A 21,399-nucleotide genomic window follows, 5' to 3' on the forward strand; every position below is an offset into this window, starting at 1 on the left:
TGTACTCTGCCTTGCCTGAAATTTATGAGACTTCAAAAAAAAAAAAAAAATTTTTTTTTTTTTTTTTTTTTTCCAGAAGGCAGGGTATGATTAGCTGCCTGATGTTTAAACAGCGCCCTCGTCGCCTTCGAGTCCATAACTATCCTACAGCGTATGAGCCAGGTCTGCTTCGGACAACTATTGTCTTGTTGTACTAAGCTCTAGTTTCTACTTCAATAAACTGAAAATTAAACTTTTAGTGTGCTCCTAACATTTCTCATGACATAGGAAAGAACAGTGGAAAGGAATATGCAAAAATGGTAGCTGTTATTGTCCCAGGATGATCGGTCATAGTGATTTATTTTATCCCTATTTCTCAAACTTTCTGCAATAGTATTATTTTATATTATTTTACATTTAAAAATGTATTTTGAGGAAAAAAAGAAACTTAACAACAGTATTATTATTATTGTCTTCTTAGACCCCTTGGCACCTATAACACATAGTAATTAGACAGTCCACAAATACTCAATGAGTGTAATCTCCATAAAAGCAGATGTGGAAAGGTTAAACAGCAAATCACAGATGGCTGCACCAGGAAGGAGGTGTGATACTGCAATTCAGACAGTGTCACAAAGGCAGTGTCTCCTGGACAGCAGGGGGGATTTTTTTACAATGTGTATGAGTCTAGAAAATGCTCATCTTGCACTGAGGTCCTACGAGTTGCCGAAGCAGAGAGAAAGGGTTTGCAGGCATTTGCTGAGCACGCCCTGGTGAGAGGAGGTCTTTTTATGTTTTAGCATTGCCATGGTTTTGTGTGCCATTGAGTCGAGTCCAACTCACAGTGACACTATAGGAGAGAGCAGAACTGCCCCATAGATTTTCCAAGGCTGTAATCTTTAGGGAACCATCCTGCCACATCTTTCTCTTGCAGAGCAGCTGGTGGGCTCAAATGGGTGACCTTTCAGTTAGCTGTTGAGTGCTTAACCACTGCACCACCAGGGCTCATTTCCCACGACCTTGCTACTACTACTCATTGCCATCAAGTGGATTCCGACTCATAGCGACTCTACAGGACAGAGTAGAACTGCTCCATAGGGTTTCCAAAGAGTGGCTGGTGCTGGCCTTTTGGTTACCAGTAGAGCTCTTAACCACTGTGCCACCAGGGCTCCTTTCCCATGACCCTAAAAAAACCCATTGCCATCGAGTCGTTTCTGACTCATAGTGACCCTAGACCCTACTTATTCAGCATTTGATCCATGGACATTTTGTTGAAGGTTGGGAACTTCTTCTCAGGCACCGGGAATTCTGAGGAGTTCACAATTGATCACAGTTATAAGTGCAGGGTAAGTACTATGAGGAGAGGTGAACACAGGGTGCTATGGGCACATACCCCAGGAACGCTTACCCAGACTGTAGGGCATCAGGGAGAGGAGGAGAACCAGGAGCTGAATAGTGATGGATGATTAGGAATTTGCTGGTTAAAGAGATACAACGGGTAGATCAATGGCAAGAAAGAGGGAGAGTACGAGGGGGTGCCAGGAACTTCAGTAGAGCTGTATGACCGAGGAATGGATGGAAAAGAGTGGAGGAGCCCTGAGAGAAGAGCCAAAGGGAAGAACAAGATGGGTTTTGAATTCCACACTAAGACTTTAGTAATAGATGGCACCCTAAAGGCAATGAGGAGATACTGAAAGATTTTAAGCAAGGAGGAGAGATGACCAGATATTGAAGATACTCTTAGTAGTTTACCCAACTGAAATACCCTCTTCTTCCTAAAGAACCCCAATTTTTCCCATATAGCGGGAGGCTAGGTTTTCCAGTGGAGACTGGGTCCCGCCCCAGGCCCAGGAAGTAAAATTTGATCAATTTAAGCCATCTTGGTAATTCCACTCCATGACCACTGCTTGATTCAGGCACAGGCCTATGCCATAATTACGGCCAACGAGACTATGGGGAAATCTGTCTGGAGGTCTGGAAAAGATTCCCTCACTCTTAAAAAAGGATATAAATTGTGGACATTCTCTTTTTTGCTACTGAACAATGTATGAGAATGTGTTGGTTGGGACTGCTGTAGCCATCTTGGGACCACCAGAAGACAAGTCTGAGGACAAAAGGCAACATGATGAGGATGGCAGAATGGAAAGATGTAAAGAATCTGGGCCCTTGATGTGACTGATGACTAAATTAAGGACACTGTAACTGCCCACTCCAGAGTTCTTCTCATGTTATTTAACAAAGACCTTTACGGCCATTCTGAATTGGGTCTTCTATTTTATTTTGCAGCCAAAAGCATCCCAATTGATACACTGATTTTCAATCTAGAAAGTTCACTCTGAAAGCAGTGGGCCAATTAGGTGTAAGGGGACTAAGAATGCAGGTTGGGGTATTAGTAGGAGGCTGAGGTAGGAATCAGTGTGTATTGATGAGAGAAGTTCTGCAGGGTGGACAGGTGGGAATGGGTTTAAGAAATAGGAGGAAGTTGGAATAAACAGGACTTTGAGATCATTGGGTTGCATGTCCCAGATGATTTTGAGGTTTCTGGATGGTAGGGGCAGTCAATAAGGTAGAGGACAGGGAAAGAGGCTTGGTAGAAATGATGCCTAGTGTAACGGATTGAATTGTGTCCCCCCAAAATATGTGCCAACTTGTTTAGGCCATGTGTATTTGCCTTCCATTTTGTGATTTTCGTATGTGTTATAAATCATAATCTCTGCCTGGATCCAAAAGGGAGTTTCCCTGGGGTGTGGCCTGTACCACCTTTTATCTCTCAAGAGATAAAAGGAAAAAGAAGCAAGCAGAGAGTTGGGGACCTCATACTACCAAGAAAGCAGCACCAGGAGCAGAGCGCATCCTTTGGAAATGGGGTCCCTGCACCTGAGAAGCTTCTTGACCAGGGGAAGATTGAGGACAAGGACCTTCCTCCAGAGCTGACAGAGAAAGCCCTCCCCTGAAGCTGACACCCTGAATTTGGACTTGTAACCTACTAGACTGTGAGAAAATAAATTTCTCTTTGTTAAAGCCATCCACTTGTGGTATTTCTGTTATGGCAGCACTAGATGACTAAAACACCTAGTAAGTTACCAGACCCACTTTGCAGATGAGATAACCAAGTCTCACTCACTACACTGTACAGCCTGTGAGGGTAATAATCTTGCCTATTTTCTTTATCACTGATTCCCCAGTGATGCAAAGTAGATGATTAATAAGAATGCTTAATAATAAACGAATAAGGCTTAGAAAAACTGTCATCTGTCTAAGACAGCACATGTAGTTGGAAGTTGTGAAGCTAGAACACACACTCAGATCTTCTCTTTCCAACACACTCTCTACTATATGCCAACAACATCAGTAAAAGGCTGAATCTCAGATTCTGAAGCAGAGGAAGAAACTCTTATTGGCAGATATGGAATAAGAGTGGGCTCTCTCAGGTGTCTTAGTACCTAATGCTTAACGAAAAATAACACAAGTGAGTGGCTTTAAAGAACAGAAATTTATTTTCTCATAGTTCTGGAGGCCAGAAGTCCAAATCAGGGCACTGACCCTGGGTTGGGGGTGCGGAGGGTCCTTCCTTGTCAGTAGCCCTGGACATTTCTTGGTTTGTCAGGGATCTTCACATGGAGTCTATCTTCCCCCTGTGTGTGCATCTCTCCATGTCTGTTTTCCCTTTTTATAAGAAACCACCCAGAAGGGATTTGGTTTTGGATCCACCATACTCCAGTATGGCTCAATAAAATGTTGTTTTTATTGCTAGGTGCCCTTGAGTCAATTCTGACCCATAGCAGCCCTATGCACAGCAGAATGAAACCCTGCCCAGTCCTGCGCCATCCTCACAATCGTTGTTATGCTTGAGCCTGTTGCTGCAGCCATTGTATCAATCCATCTTGTTGAAGGTCTTCCTATTTTTCTCTGACCTTCTATTTCACCAAGCATGATGTCCTTCTCCAGTGACTGATCCCTCCTGATAACATGTCCAAAGTATGTGAGGTGTAGTCTCATTAACATAACAAAATAAAATCCCTACTTCCAACAAGGTCATATTTACAGGTACATGGGTTAGAACTTCAACATAACTTTTTTGGGGACACGATTCGATCCATAACAGAGGGCATCTAATTGTTTTTATTAGTGTATATTTTATGGAAGTTTCTTAAGAAAAATGCTCAAGAAGGATGCATTTTGGAATCTGAGAATCATGGGTTATACCTCATTGCTGACATATTCAGCATGATACAGATTCCTCCCATTCTAACTTGAAGCTCATAATCCGAGAAAAAGGCAAAAATTTGAGATTTAAGGCCTCCTCGGTCTGTCTGGAGTGAATACAGGCTAACCTAAATCCCCTTATACAATTTTAAATCTTATTCTTGTATTGTCTTTGAAACAGTCAGGAACAAATTGTTCACCATCTTATGTATGAAAATCATTAAAGTGCTGGAAGACATTATTCAATGTCCTCTCAGTATTCTTTCCTTTAAGTGAACTACTCTTTAATTGCTCTAGTCTTCCTAATCTATATGATTCTTGCAATGTTTTCTATACCTTTATGGCTCTTTTCTCAGCATCCTTCATTTTCCTCCATACTCTTAACCTGAGGGACCCAGAAACTTGTCAAGAAAAGAATTATTTCTATATTTTATTTTCTTCTCTAAAGTCAGTTTTACAAGAATATATATGTTTCCCAAAATTAAGCTAACAGCTAAGGAAGAGGCAAGGAAGTAGAAATCATTGACCTTAACCTCAAAGAACTGACCTCTGGGGATAGGAGGTGGGAAGCACATAAACCACGACACAATCCAAGAACAATATCATCGTGTACAATTCGAGTGCCCCATTATGGGATACACATTAAAAGTGTTTTAGAAATTTAGAAAAGCAGTATAGCACCATGGGCTATGAATGAAGGATTCTTGAAGACCAATAAATATGGAGTGGGCCTTGAAGAACATTTAGAATTTCCAGGGGAAACATGATTGTCTGGTAAGAGGTGGCAATGGGAGAGATCTGTAGTATAAAGAACTAGAACAGAGAATTTATGTGGAAAGTACATCCAAGATACTAATATTTACTAAGTACGTGGAAGAACGGAAGGAAAAAGGAAAATGAGAAAGAGTGGGTAGAACTTGGAAATATTTCTAATTAATTTCTCAAAAGTTAGGTGAGTGGTTATTTAAATCATAATTAATATTTTGAATCCTTAGGTTTAAGTCACAATAACTTGCCAGGTACTCAAGAATACACAGTGCACAACTGGTATATTTTTTATTTTCTGTTTTAGATTACCTATGGTTCTTCAACTTAAAGTCATGAAATTTTTAGTAACTAGCAAGAGTTATAACATAAACCGTTCCATTATTTCTTCCAGGAATAGCCCAAATTTGGAATATCAAAAGGTAGTTCAAAAGCAATAAGGGGAAGACTGCAATAATTTGGTTTCATCTCATAGTACTCTAAAAGAAATAAAAAAGAATTTCACGAAACATTCGTCACTGTCTGAACGAACCTTTGACTTTATATAAACCTTCCTGATCTACAGAGGGAGAGAGGGGAGTGGAACAAGGAATGTGAGAAGGAATAAGTAGTTATTTACAATAATAAACTCCTTTCTCCCATGGGTAAATTATTCTGGAACAGGAATGAATTGAAATGCTTTACACAAGCAAGAGCCGAGTAACATAAACATTTTAGACATTGTCATAGATTCTGAGGACCATCACAGCATTCCAGACAACCATGTGTTGTTGCATATTATGGGGAAAAGGTCATGAGACTTGGAGCCAAAATGTCCTGTTTTCATGATGACTTCTGCACCCTGGTTGCATAGTGGTTAAGTGCTATGGCTGCTAACCAAAGGGTCGGCAGTTCAAATCCGCCAGGTGCTCTTGGAAACTCTATGGGGCAGTTCTACTCTGTCCTATAGGGTCGGTATGAGTCGGAATTGACTTGACAGCACTGGGTGGGGTTTCTGCACTTAAGAGCAGTATAAGCCTGGGCAAGTCATTTAACCCTTCTGATTCCATTTCTTCATCTGCAAAACCTACTCCATACAATGGTTGTACAGATTAAACAAGAGAGTGTGCAAAAGACCTAACCAACTGCCTTCTAAGTAGCAGGAGCTCAATGGATGGTGACTCTTATAAATTCTTAAGCAATCATAAACCCCCCAAAAACCAAACTCACTGCCATTGAATCAATTCTGACCCATAGCAACTCCATAGGACAGGATAGAACTTCCCCATTGGGTTTCCAAGGAGTGGCTGGTGGATTTGAACTGCCAACCTTTTGGTTAGCAGCCAAGCTCTTAACCACTATGCCACCAAGTTAAGGGGGCTCAAATTCCCCAATTCATTTCACTAGGTAGAAATCAAATCTGACCTCTCTGTGGCAATGGGGGAAAGAGGTCTTCTTTCCTCAGGTGAAGACAATTAAATCAACTTGTTAATTTCTAACAGAACCATTCTTAATGGAACATTAAACCCATAAAACCAAACCCACTGCAATTGAGTTGGTTCCAACTCATAGCAACTCTATAGGGCAGAGTAACCATAGAGTTTCCATAGAACTGCTGGTGGATTTGAACTGCCAACCTTTTGGTTCACAGCCAAGCTCTTAACCACCGAGCCACCAGAGCTCCTATGGAACACTGACTAGAGCCAATTCTCAATTATCCAAAGCAACAAAAGCAAGAAATACCTGAGAAGAGGGGATGAGAGGTTTTTCATTCTGGCTCTATCTTTGGCTTTAGCACCTTCTTACCTCCCTTTGACCACCTCCAGTTCCTGGGTGGTGCAAACTGTTAATGCAATTGGGTGCTAACTAAAAGGCACTTTGAAAGAAAGGCATCGTGATCTACTTCTGAATAATCAGTCATTAAAAACCCTATGGAGCTCAGTTCTACTCTGACGCAAATGGGGTTGCCATGAGTCGGAATCAACTCAAGGCAACTGGTTTGGCTTGATTAGTCTCTACTCTAATTCACCATCAATTCTTTCCTCACAGCTACCACCAAGCAGCTTATTTAGATTTTCTCAAATTTCGAGAAGATTCTTATTGACAAATTAAAGGCTAAGGAAAAATCTAAAAATCAAATTATTCCATACAACTTAAAGGTCAAACTTCCCCCACCCCCTGACCTTGATCATGTTTATCAGTGACATATATGTAGAGAGTCTGGGATTTGTCCAGATGATGTATAGCACTGTAAATGGAAACATTGCTTTAAGATAATTTCAAAATATGGTTAAAATATACACAGACCAAATGGGGAATCTGGGTCCTAGTATTAGAATAAAAGAAAGTTCCTTCTATTTTTAGTTATGACACATTATTGAAAACCTAAAGCCTAAAATATGCTTTAAAAATCTGTGACTTCTCAAGAATAAGCTTTTTAAAAATCTTAAATCCATGTAGTATGCTGTTGATAAAAGCTACTCTGCGGGCTGAAAAAAAAAAAGCTGGAGTGGGGTAGGTCTAGAAAAACACTTTTTAAATACACCTATGAAATGTTTTATTGCCACAAAAATAGTTCTGGAAATAGTAATGTGAAAATTATTCAAAAGTTGGACTTCTTGTTTGTATTAACACAAATATAGAACAATTTGCAGATGGATTTTTTTTTTTTTTTAAATGGATATAATGGTATTGAGGGAACAGCTTTGGGTCATAGACACTTAATATCATCAATAACTCTTTTCCATGGCCAGTTTTAGGAAAACTTGTGAAGTAGCATGAATTTGTCATCTTTAGACTGTTTCACTTTCTATCCCTGTTAACCACCCCAGGTCTACTCCCATTCCATAATTTCATCCCTGCCCCTAGATTCTTAAGACTTCTCTTAAAGATATCAACCTGGTAAATCACTGATCAAGGGAAATTAGGTTGTGTCCAACTTCTTCCACATGCCTCTACATTAAGGAGGGAAAACGATCAGCAGGAAGTACCTCACACTCAAGAAATAAATTTCTAATGGTAAAATTTCAGGTACCACTGCATTTGGGTATGGAACTATTTGGGTCAGAGAAGATTTCCAAGCAAAAGACTAGAATAGAAGGTTATTAGTAGTAATAATTGCATGCTACTGCATTTCTCAAGTTTTAGTTCATGAAATCACTTGTGTCACAATCACCAAGGGTACTTGTTGAAAAAAAGATTTCTAGGCCCAATCCTAGGATCATTAAATCAGAATTGCCGGGAATAAGGAGCTTAGAATTTAGAAAGGAAAGACAAATGGGTAAACAAATATGAAGTATTAGTACCTCGATTTTGGAGGTCATTAAATTATACCTTACAGACAAAAGCTGAGGGTCTCCCTGCATTAATTGGCCTATCAGTGTCACTGTGTAATATTAGAATAGGCATTTCATTTTAAGTTGGTGGCAGTATATAAGGAACACCATCCTTATACAAGTTCGTCTTTTAGTTTTACCTGGCACTCCATCTTGGATCCAGTAGTTAATGTCTGTGCCTTCTCCATTCCTAAAGACCTGTGTGATATTGATGGGCTGCAGCAGACGCATGACCTCCTCCATGATGGCCCTGGCCTTGTCACTGCCAGTGAATTGCAGTCCAGAAGGTAAGAAGGTTCCTGAGTCTGACTCCATCACCAGGCTGTAGTTAGAAATATTTGCCTAAACAAAAGAGAAAAGTGTTTGGTTCATACTGTTTCACTTCTTTGCTTTCTCCTTGGGAACTACCAGACAACACCAGCCATAACCAAATACTTCACTTCCTTACAAGCTGTTACTAAAACACATGCTGCTCTGCCAGACTTAGGGTCTGGTCTGCAGATTACCTAGCCCTCCTGAGATGCACAATTACTCATCCTGGAATTCATCAAACTCAAGAGTTGACTTGGAAGGATTCAAAAATATAAGGAAAGAGAAACAGAACACCCCATATTAAAACTGCTCAATTATTTCTACTAACAATAATATTATTTCAACCATTTTTCTTAAATGCCTACTATATACCAGTACACAGTTCCTCCTCTATGGTGGGAGATCCAATAGTGTTATTCATGCTCAGACAAAAGAAGGTATGCCCTATGAACCTGGTTCTCTGCACTTTTTCCCTCTAAATAGACAGCCTATCACATTTCAATTGTGAATTCTGCCGAAGCTTACAGGCATCAAACTGACAGGCTTGTCTGGGGTTTCTGATTTTGTTGTTGTTCCATCTGTTGAATCCCTGAGGAGGAAGGTAAGAGAACAAGACATGAAATGCTGCTCTCCCTGGTGTAAAACCACACCACTAGCAACAGGCAACTCTGCCAGGGCACTGGTTTGTAAACTCTTACTAAATAACATCTGGTAAGAAAGCACACAATGGTTATGTGTAGCTAACATTGTCACTCCAAGAGCTTAGAATGTAAGAGGCTCTTGCCACGTTGCATGGCTGAATTGCTACCTGGCCCTGGGCCTTGCAAGTTGAGAGCCCTTCAGGCTAGCAAAGCCATCTGTTTTCCAGAAGCCATACACTTCTTGAAAAATGACCAACTACTCCCTTGGTTGAGTTATTCCCAAAATATCTTTGGACATGTACGGCCAATCATTCCTCATGATTTATCCAGTAAAAATCAATAATGACATTTCTATAGTGCTTCCAGAGAGCTTTCACATTTACAATCTTCTTTGATCTTCTTTGACAACCTCGTAAAGCAGAAAAAGTAGTTTTATTACTGATGTTGTTTCATAGAAAAGGAACTGGATCAGAGAGAAAGGTCAAGTGATTTGCTGAAAACCACACAGTTGGCAAATGGTAGAGCCGGACCTGAAATCTTATGCTTTCCAAAATTCTGCACTGCTGTCACTAGCATGGGACTGAAGTAGTAAGTAACACCTGTCCTGAATTATAATGATTTTTCACTTATATAACTATTTGAGGGTTGCATAAGAATTTTTTTTTTTTTCTAAAACAGATTCCATTTTACAATGATTTCCTAACTAATTGCCGTGGGAATGTACTGTTGTTACAAGGGCAAGTGCAGTTGCTGTTCTAAAGAAGGACGCTGCCAGCATTTGCAGGACTAAACGCTGTGGCCCTGGGATACCAGCACTTTTTTTTTAAATTGTTAATGATGAGAAGGTTGTTATTGTTAGGTGCTGTCGAATTGGTTCATAGCGACCCTACGTACCACAGAACGAAACAGTGCCCAGCCCTGCACCATCCTTACAATCCCTGTTAATGCTTGAGCCCATTGTTGCAGTCACTGTGTCAATCCATCTCGTTGAGGGTCTTCCTCTTTTCTGCTGACCCTGTACTTTACCAAGCATGATGTCCTTCTCCAGGGACTGATCCCTCCTGACAACATGTCCAAAGTATGTAAGACACAGTCTTACCATCCTTGCTTCTGTGGAGCATTCTGGTTGTACTTCTTCTAAGATAGATTTGTTCATTCTTTTGGCAGTCCACAGCATATTCAATATTCTCCACCAACACCAGAATTCAAAGGCATCAATTCTTCTTCAGTCTTCCTTATTCATTGTCCAGTTTTCACATGCATATTGAAAATACCATGGCTTGGATCAGGTGCACCTTAGTCTTCAAGGTGACATCTTTGCTTTTATAAGGCAGCAGTCTGTTCAAATTTCCACTCTCACTTTTAAGGAATTTCTGTCTTCATGGTGATTTTCAGAGAAAGACCTAAGGTGTTTATAATAAAAAAAGGCCACCTCAGTATTCAGCTGTGGCTACTGTATGGCGCTAGCATCATTAGAGTTAATAATATGCTAAATATTTGCATTAATGTCTTGTATTCAGGGCTTGTTTAACTAGCATATTGATGCTAGTTCAGCAGGTTGATATCTAATTTGGTAGTCCTTACCCTCTACCCTTATATGCTCTGCTACCCACCCCTACTCCTTACCCCTGAATTCTTTCCCTCCCATATATTAAAAAAACAAAACAAAAAGCCTGAATTCTCTCCCTCCCCTATAGAAAGGAGAAAAGAAAAATCACAATATATCTCACAAATGGAAACAGAATTGGGTAATGTTGAATGTGAGGGTTCCCATATTGCAAGCAGATCCTATCCTTCCAGTAAGAAAACTAGGCAAAGTGCCCCTAATTATGCACTGTTTAGGTTAAAAGTGGAGCTAGTTAGCTTTGTGGCTGTCAGTGCTAACACTAATGAGCTGTCTGGTAAGGTGGACACAACCGTGGACCCACTGTCTTCTATTCCCAACTCAGCAACTGACATGCTGGGCTACCGATGGGAGTGACTGGCCTCTTCCTCTGTTCCCAAGTCATGTCACCTTGGTCCTTGGCTTCTCCACTTGTAGGCTAGAACACATGCCCTTTTCAAAAGCTTGCATAATAAGCCTGTGCATATGAAGCTTTGAGCTCCTTCAAAGCAAAGACCTTCGTAGACCAACGTGAAAGTGGCTATATAAATATTCATTCAGGGCTTCCTGGCCCTCTCCAACTGCAAGTGAACAGATATCCTAGGGACAGGGGACTCGACAGTTTGTGAGTGCCACTGTGCAATGTCACAGAATGTTGATAGGCACGTAGAGACATTTAAATAAAGGAGCTTTCAAAAGTGTGGTAGGCTATCTATGTGAGAGCCAGTTTAGCAGAGATAGAGTATGGGTTTTGGAATTATCTATAGTGGGCTTGATCGACTACCCAATATTAGCTGTATGTCTTTGGGCAGTCTGTGTAAGTTCTCTGTTCTTCTCCATGAAATGGGGATGACACTGATACCCAGATGGTGGAGTTGTTGGACATCCTGGATGTACAGCCCACCATGTAATTAACAGCTGTTAAACAGCGGCATTATTTTTGTTACTGCTCTTAGCACTAGGCAGCTATACCTTCAAGGTTTTTAAGGAGGGTTGCAGTATAGAGGATCCTGTTAGCAGCTTATAATGATGATAGGTAGAATTATTGGGGTGCTTCCTACATGTAGACACCATGCAAAATGCTTTACGGCTTATCCCACGGAATGCTCACGATCATTCCACAAGTGCTATTATAGCTCTCATTTCAAAGACGAAGCAACTGAGGTTTGATAAGGTTAGCTAATTTTCCCAAGGTTATTTAGCTAGTAAGTGGTGTAGCCAGAATTCAAACCCCAGAGGTCTGCCTCTCCAGCCTGTGCTCCCAACCCCTCCAATACCCTGTCTCCTGTAAGGTCACTTCCAACTGTCAACCACAAGTCCTCACTTTTGATTAAAAAAAATACAGAGTCTGTAGCAGAACAAATGTATAGATTTAAAAAATTACTTTCCATATCATAACACAAAGTCAACTTGGACAGACCTCATTGCCCCTTCAAAGAAAGTAATTTGATTAAGTAAAGAGAGGAAGAGAAAAGCAAACAAATTCTTGCTCCACAATTTTCTTCCAACTAGGAATAAAAAGCCTAAAATAATAAAACATCTTTTTAAGCCAAATTAGACAGGATGTGTGGATATCGGTAAACCAGAATTCTGGCATAGGTAGAGAAATATTTGATTTCTATTCACGTAAAATTGTATTAGCCACTGTTAACACAACGGCAGCCCTCTATTGTTTTCTATATATATAAACATCTCTATATATTTTCAATAAAGGGCTAAGAAAACAGACCACCCACTGTCCACGACACCGCTTTTTTCCTCATTTATGGAGTCACTGTCTAATTGTTAGAACACGGTGAAGGAGTTGGGTAAACAAAATGTCTCTGCACAAAGAAACGGGAATAAACAAGTTGAACTGGGCTGTTAGAGCTGCTGCTTCTTCCAAGTGTATCCTCACAAGCATCGGTGGTTCTTACTACACAATGAGTTGCTGGGGACACTCAGTGTACATTTGAAAAGTTGGTTACAGCTAGTGACAGCACAGCAGAGTCATGCTTGTTTCACTTAATCCATTTTAGCATGAACCAAGATACTTGTCCTCTTATTTACAGGGTATAGAAAGAAACATAATTCTAGAGACTGAGTACTTTATTGCTGTGATAATCACCACTGTTTGAGACATACAGTGGAGGAGGCAACTCACTGATAAGCTCAGATATTATCTGTACCCCCCCTTTTCTCTCTTAATAAAGAGAAACATCTCTTTATTAGAAGTCAGGGAAACTGTCCTTCATTGCCACGTAATGTATATAATGAAATGTATGGAAATGGTTCCCAGTAACCTCCCAGGTTGGGTTCATAACTTGGTCTTATGTTACAATCACATCCTGTAACATTTCTTCCTTTCTGTTTTCTTTTTTTTAAGGGTCAGCTCACTCTGCCAAAGGACAATTTGGTAACCATTAGCATTTTTAAATGATTAAAAAGAAGGAAAGTGTTGAAAATATACATCGTTATAAATTCTTACTTCCTAACATAAACACAAGGATGACGTGTGTGTGCTTTGCTTTTAGAAAATTCCAGGCGACTCTTCTTCAGAAATACAGACCCAAGTTCAACAGCGTAGCCTCTCTCCCCAAATTTGGCAGCTTCTTCTTTGTTTTAAAGTTTTTAGATAACTAAGGTGACATGCCTTTGGTTTTGACCTAAAGGAACACTGAAATCCCAAAATCAAATGAAGAGAAAGGAGACTTCTAATTTTTTGAATTAATCATGTATCCTTCTCGATTCAATCTTCAAAGAAGTAAAGTCCACTCTGATGCAGGACAATCAACCTTAGTGCCACTTTCTTGCCCTGGTAAATGTTGATACTTTACAGATGATGGTGGGGATTCTGTTTAGTCAGGTGGTAGGCTCAAAGCAAGTTCTCCAAAGCAAACTTCCTTATGACATGTGCACTGAGCTGCTGCAGTCATCTTTTCCAGTTGTGGCAGTACCCTGGAATTCCCAGGTCAAGGCGTGGGAGGAGGGTGGAGATTCCTCACAGAGCCTCAGCTCAAACAGGGAGAGGTTTCGCCCTGTTGTGTAATGCCCAAATAGGCATTACTTTCTGGTCAGCTCTACTCTGAAGCTGAGACTTTTATTTCTGACAGTCTCCAGCATTCCATTTTGAACAGTCTCAGGGACCCAAGGGACAGCCAGGAAAGGGATGATGACAAGGTGGAGTACCATAAGTTATTTTTATTTGACAGCTAAACTGGCTGCAGCTTGGGGAAATGGGCAGTCTTGGGTAAGTTACATTAGTACTAAAATTGCAGACAGCTATTGCGGTTTAGCCACTGTTCTGCCTGGAGACAGGGGAATGGAATAAATGGCTTCTAGATTTCCCTTTCCAGCCCTATCATTCTCTGTGTGTGCACAGAGGGATTCTGTTGTGAGACAAACCCATGTTTTCAGGCAATCCAATTTTTACAATGTCATTTGAGGCACTCCCAATCTCAGTGAATTCTCCTCTTGTGCTGGTTAAGGTCCATTAAAAAAAAAAAAAAAAGGTCCATAGGCAGCCCTTAAACTTCCTGAAAACACATCATCTCTCTATAAAGTCACTATGGTAATGATGGTGAACCAGGAGGCTACAGAAAAGATGGCACAAGCATAGGCTAAAAGACATAATTTTTTTATATTATATAGGAAATAGGACTGTGTTCACATTTCTTTTAGAAAAAAAAAGGAAAGCAATATCTAGGGTATTTGGTGAACAGACTTCAAAAGGCTCACATGGAAATTTAATGTCTATCTCAGTTTATAATTTTATTCCTGCATGATGAGGGCCATAATTAATAGCATCAGTGAGACTCAAGATCTCAGGATCAAATTTTCATTCCTTTAATGCATTGTGGAGTCCTTGGGTGGTGTGAATGACTTAAAGTGTTTGGCTGCTAACTGAAAGGTTGGAGATTTGAGTCTACCCAAAGGCACCTAGGAGGAAAGGCCTGGTGATCTACTTCCAAAAAATCAGCCACTGAAAACCCTATGGAGCACAGTTCTACTCTGACACACGTGGGATCACCATGAGTCTGAAGTGACTTGACAGCAACTGGCTCTCAATATATTGGTCAAGTGTTTCATGTTACTAGTTTCATATTCATATCAACTTACAACTGCAGAAGAGACATCTTCCAACATCATTGGCTTTGTGAAAGCAGCCTTCTCTGTCTGTCGTTCTCTCTCTCCCCTCTCTCCCAGGTTTTTTTCCCTATCATTCTTTTTTTTTATGCCCACCATACTCCCATCATTCCCCAAGCTTAAAATGCAAGAACTGAATTGTCTAAATGAGGAGCCTTTCCTTCAGTTGACCCTCTTTCTTTAACACTGTGACATGCTAAATAAACATAAAGATATGCTAACTGTTTTTGGTGGTAGTGTATTTCCAGAATCACAATGATTCTTGGTTGGTTAAGAGGTACCGCATGGTATGGTTGCTAACCAAAGGTTGGCAGTTCAAATCCACCAGCAGCGTCTTGGAAACCGTATGGAGCAGTTCTACCTTGTCCAGTTGTTGTTGTTAGGTGCCATTGAGTTGGTTCTGACTCAAAGTCCTATAGGGTTGTTATGAGTCCAAATAGAATGGACTCAACGCAATGGGTTATGAGTAATATTCTATTGGCTGGGAAGACTGCAGCGGCCCGTTAAGTCCCTTTCCAAGGTTATATATAACTGACTACTGAGTTCACCTTCTTAAAAGCATACAGGCTATTTCTTCTTAAGATGCAATACTTTTCACTTGCTTGTCCTGCAAAAATAGGCTACTCTGTACTCTGTTGTTGCTGGTGTGTGCTGTTGATTCAATTCTAATACATAGCAACCCTATATAACAGAGTAGAACTGCTCAAACCCAAATATTCACTCAATCCTGAGGCATATCATATTAAAACCCAATTCACTAATTTCCTTTATCTATATAGCCTAGAGTCAAGCACCTACAGCATTCTTGGATTATGATATTGTCCCGTATACTGTATTTGATCAAGCATCCCTTTACTAATATAGTAAAGCTGCTAAACACAGCTTTAGAAATGATTTTCTTTTCTTAAGTGCACTTCTCCATCTTCTCTCTCAAAAGCACAGTATGGGTTTGAAGCCTCATGAAAAATAGTATTACTCAAATAGGAGCTGCAAAGCTGTTGGTGTCCTCAGTGGTTTTATGCCCTAGCTCCCATGCCCAAGCCTGCCACGCCTAACACACCACACCACTATCTAACACACTGTGCTGTTGAACTTTATTCAGTTTGTTTTCTACACCTGCCTTGATCCTGGGAGAATTCAAGGCTTCTTACAAGAAAGATCCAAATGCCACATTAAAACGGTAGGTAAACTATCACGAACCAAGAAAATGCCATGAAGGCAGGGATCAAGTCTGTGTGGATCTCCCCAGCTTAAATAGCAGAGTTCAGCACAAAGTAGGTACTCAATAAATGTTTGAGGAGAGAGTGATAACCAGGAAAAATTGACATAATATCCCAGCAGCAGCTTAAGGACATAATTTAGCTCTATCTGCGGATGCCAAGGAAGAGGGAAGATCAATGTATTACTGAGCTCTCATTACCTAGGAAAAGAAAGCATACCACCAGCTCCTTGAAAAAAGTAACTATTTTTCCTGCATTCAATTCTAAGAGGAATTATTACATGGGTCTTCATATGAGAAACACTGAATAAAACAATGGACGGAGTCCTCAATAATGGTTTTACCAAGGAGGCAGAAACACTTTGCCGAACACTATTTCCTACATATTGGTCCTCAAAGCAAAAAACAAAATATTAAGTCATATTTTAGTAAATGTGTTTCTTCAGGGAGCAAAATGTATTTATTCAACAAACAGTTATCGAGACAGAAACTGAGGAATAGGGTGACCATACATCCCTGTTTGCAGGGGCAGTCCCAGTTTACATCCATTATCTTGGTGCAATTATTAGTAACGCCTGCTTTCTCTCACAAAAGTTTACCGGTTTGAACAATAAACCATATTGCCAGTCTACCTAGGAAGAAATCTGTATACGAAGATGACTAAGGTAGGATTGCTTCTCTAAGGAAGCAGTGTGTACCAGCAGAAGCAATACTCAGCTGTTCTGTGAATGAGATATACACAAAAAAGGGAAGGAAGCTACTGTTTTTTTTACTTCTTTCTGACCTATGGACATCGGGGTGGTGGAAAACAGTCTGAAGGCCTCTTGTTTTCTCCATCCACATTCACTCTGTTGGTGATCTCATCCAGTCTTATGGTTTTAAATAAATCTATATGGCAATGAGTTCCAAATTCATATTTCCATGCTGTGTCTTTCTTTTGCACTCCACACTCATATTGAACGGCTACTCAGTATCTCCACCTAGATGTCTAATGATGTATTAGCTTCCTATGGTTGTTGTTACAATTTATCATAAATTTAGTGGCTTAAAACACAAATTACTGGATTGCATAAGTCTGAAATGAGTCTTGCAAGGCTAAAATCAAGGTGGTGGCAGAGCATGTTTCTTCCGGAGGCTCTAGGGGAGATTCCATTTTCTTGCCTTTTCCAGCTTCTAGAGGCTTCTACGCTCATGACCCACCATAAATTGCCTTTCCTCTCCCTTCCTCCAATGTCATATCACCTCTGTCTCCTTTGACCTTCTTGTTTCCCTCTTATAAGGCTCTAACCCAGTAAACAAGTCAATCCATCCTTCTAGTTGCTGAGTCTAAAAACTTTGATAGTCATTTTTGACCACTCTCTTGCTCTTAGACCCAAAATACAATCTCTCAGCAAATCCTTTTGGCTCTATTTTCAACATATACCTACACTACAACAACTTCTCCCCAATTCCACTGCTATCACCCAGTCTAAGCCACCATTACCTCTTGCCTGGAGTATTGCAGTAGCTTCATAACTGTCTCCCTGTTTCAACCCTTTCTATGTTTTAGCCTGTTCTCTACATGGAAGCCAGAGTAATCCTGTTAAAAAGTGTGAATCAGATGATGTTACTCCTCTTCTCAAACCTCTCTGTAGCTTCCATCTCACTAGTGGTAAAAGATGAAGTCCTTAACATTGTAAAGCCCTACAGGGTCAGATCTCCCATTACATCTCTGACTTCATTCCTATTAATCTCCATCTCAGTCTCTGTTCCAATCACTATGCAGTTCTTCAATTGTGCCTGCACCACAGAGCTTTTGCACTTGCTTCTTCTGCGTGGAACACTCTTCCTCTGAATAGCTCTCACTTTGTTCAGAGCTCTGCTGAAATGTCCTCTTTGGAAAGTTTCCATCCCATATAGAATAAGACACTCCCTCCCAACACTTACTATCTCCTTCTGGAAGAATGTAAGGTCCCTGATGGCAGGGCCTTTTATATTTGTGTTTACTACTTGTGGTAGATTATTGAATGACTATAAATCCTTCCCTTCCCTGGATGAATGTCTTTTTGGAATGTGAATTTGCTGCTACTTTCATCAAGAGGAACAGTGTCTTTCCACACTCCCTGAATCTGGGCTGGCCTGTGACCTTTTTTGACCAATAGACTATGGCAGAAGTGGTCACATGTGACTTTTGAGTGTAGGTCACATAGACCTTGCAGCTTCCACGTTGATCTTTGCTGCCCTAAGTCTGATATGTGAAGAAGCCTGGCTAGCCTCCTTGAGGCTGAGGTACCAAATGGGGAGAGTGGCTCAGCTGAGAGCCAGCCCCAACTTCCATACATGTAAGTGAGGCCATCTTTGACAACCCAGCCTCACTGACCGGGGTTGTCAGATAAAATGTAGGACACCAGGTAAATTTGAATTTTAGATAAACAATGAATGTTTTTTTTTAGTATAACTGTATCTTATGCAATATTTGGAAGAATATAAGCTCCTTAATGACAGGGGGTCTGGTGCCTGGAACAGCACCAAGAACTTGTAGCAGGTGCTCAATAAATATTTGTCAAATGAACATTCTGTGTAATTTCTTGAAGGACAGTCATGTGTCATGCGGTAGATTCTCCCTCCTCTGTGGAGGTGGCTTCAGGAGCACCTCTATGTTCAGAGCCAAAACCATTCTCAAGAAGCACTTTAGCATCTGCTGAAATGCCTGAATATCTACTCAACTGAATTCCCAGAACTCTTCACCAAAAGAATGGAAGAGATGATCTTGGCTGGGAAGAATCTGGGGGCAAGAGTTATAAATTATTTGGTTTTATGATTAAAGAAACCTCAAGTTATCTACAGAATATTGAATTGAACCTCAAAGAAGTCTGAACAAATTAGCCACAAAAATCATGCCACTCAACTAAATCAGTTGACCTGTTGAATAGAAAGACGGCAGATCCGGTGGCTTTTGGGGGCCAGTGGCTACAATGGCCATAGGGTAAAGAGAGGTGAGATGGAGAAATCAGGGGTGGGAAGAGAACAGCCCAGAGACCTCATGGGAAAAGAAGTTCATGAAGATGGCATGAAGGAGGTCTGTGGAGAATGTTGACCCTGGGAACGAGAGGATCCTCAAGATGAAGGGACAGGGCCACCAAGCACACTATATCTCCCAGAGAGTAAAAGCAACAATCCCAGGTGTTGATAGCACAGAAGCTGAGCTTTTACTGAATAAGAGGCAAAGGTGTTGGGAGGAGGGTAAGCGTTAAACTGTTGATGTAGATGGAGCATTATATGGAGAAAACTACATGCTCCTGAATATCTATAGACTCTCCCCTGAATTCAAGGCACTTTTACCATGCTGCCTACTCTACCTCTCTAGGTGGATGTCGATATCTCAAACTTAACACATCTAAAACTAAGCTCCTGATCTCTGCCTCCCCACCCAATGCTTCCCATTCCACTTGCTCAGGCCCCAAACTGTGGGATCTCCCTTGACTTTTCTCTCTCACACTCTATATACAATCCACCATCAGCTCCTGTTGGCTGTTTCCTTAAAATATATCCAGAGTCTGACTATTTCTTACCCTCTCCACTGCTACCTCCCTGGTCCAAGATACCACCATCTCTCACCTAGGTTATTGCCTTGCTTCAGTTCTAGTCCCCCTTCAGTCTATTCTCTACTCAGCAGGGTCATTTTAGAATGTTCATTAAGATCATGCCACTACTCTACTCAAAGCCTCCAATGGTTCCAATCTCCCCCAGAAAATGGCCCATGAGTCCTGGCATGATCTGGGCTACTTTATATTGATAACTTCATTACCTTCTTCAAGCACACTGGCCCCCCTTCAAGGACAATAGCCTCCTTGCTTTTCCATGAATGTCAAGCATGCTTCCCCATCAGCATCTTTGCAAAAGCTCTCCACTTGGTAGAAAGCGCTCTTCCGGACATCCATATAGGTCACTTCCTTGTCTTCTTCAGGTCTTCACTCAAATATTATTACCTCAGTGAAGACTTCCTTGTCCCCTCATTTAAAAATAAAACAACTCTCTCCACACATATCCTATCTCTGTTCCCTGTCTTATTTTACTACTCAGCAGCTATATTTTTCTATTTTACTTACGTCTAGTGATCAGTCCTGAACCACCAGAATGTAAGCAAGAGGAAGGCAGGCCGTTGAACAGTGCCTGGAGCTGTTTAAATAAACAAGGTTTTCAATAAACATGTGTTCTGTGAATGAATACATATATGTGTTTAAATACACATGTATATATGTGTGCATGCAAACCTATGCAAGCACATAACTACATGCTCTTTTTTTAAAATTTTTGTTGTGCTTTAAGTGAAAGTTTACAAACCAAGTTAGTCTCTCATACAAAAACTAGTTGTTCTTCCTCTAATGAGACAGCACACTTCTTCCCTCCACTCTCTATATTCGTGTCCATTCGGCCAGCTTCTGACCCCTCTGCCCTCTCATCTCTTCTCCAGACAGGAGCTGCCCACGTAGTCTCATGTGTCTACTTGATCCAAGAAGCTCACTCCTCACCAGTATCATTTTCTATCCCATAGCCCAGTCCAATCCCTGTATGAAGAATTGGCCTTGGGAATGGTTCCTGTCTTGGGCTAACAGAAGGCCTGGGGACCATGACCTCTGGAGTCCTTTCAGTCTCAGTCAGACCATTAAGTCTGGTCTTTTTACGAGAATTTGAGGTCTGCATCCCACTGCTCTCCTGCTCCCTCAGGGGTTCTCTGTTGTGATCCCTGTCAGGGCAGTCATCGGGTGTAGCCAGGCACCATCTAGTTCTTCTGGTCTCAGGCTGATGTAGTCTATGGTTTATGTGGCCCTTTCTGTCTCTCGGGCTCATAATTACTTTGTGTCTTTGGTGTTCTTCATTCTGCTTTGCTCCAAGTGGGTTGAGACCAATTGATGCATCTTAGATGGCTGCTTGCTAGCATTTAAGACCCCAGACACCACTCTCCAAAGTAGGATGCAGAATGTTTTCTTAAAGGATTTTATTATGCCAATTAACTTAGATGTCTCCGGAAACCATGGTCCCCAAACCCCCACCCCTGCTATGCTGACCTTCAAAGCATTCGGTTTATTCAGGAAACTTCTTTGCTTTTATTTTAGTACAGTTGTGCTAACCTTTCTTGTACTGTGTGTTGTCTTTCCCTTCACCTAAAATAGTTCTTGTCTACTATCTAATTAATGAAAACCCCTCTCCTTCCCTCCCTCCCCGCTCTTGTAGCCATCAAAGAATATTTTCTTC

The 21,399-nt window shown here is 40.9% G+C and overlaps 1 protein-coding gene across 3 annotated transcripts in view; it reads right to left on the reverse strand.

Moving 5' to 3' along the window:
* CPQ (carboxypeptidase Q) overlaps window positions 1-21,399 on the reverse strand; it is a 534,503-nt gene that overhangs the window by 83,298 nt on the left and 429,806 nt on the right. For all 3 annotated transcript variants that reach the window (XM_049853887.1, XM_049853888.1, XM_049853889.1), the window contains exon 7: window positions 8,405-8,606. In XM_049853887.1, the coding sequence (XP_049709844.1) occupies window positions 8,405-8,606 (202 nt within the window). The remainder of the gene's footprint in view (window positions 1-8,404; window positions 8,607-21,399) is intronic.

The sequence above is a fragment of the Elephas maximus genome, chromosome 15 (assembly GCF_024166365.1).
Source record: "Elephas maximus indicus isolate mEleMax1 chromosome 15, mEleMax1 primary haplotype, whole genome shotgun sequence".
NCBI lineage: Eukaryota > Metazoa > Chordata > Mammalia > Proboscidea > Elephantidae > Elephas > Elephas maximus.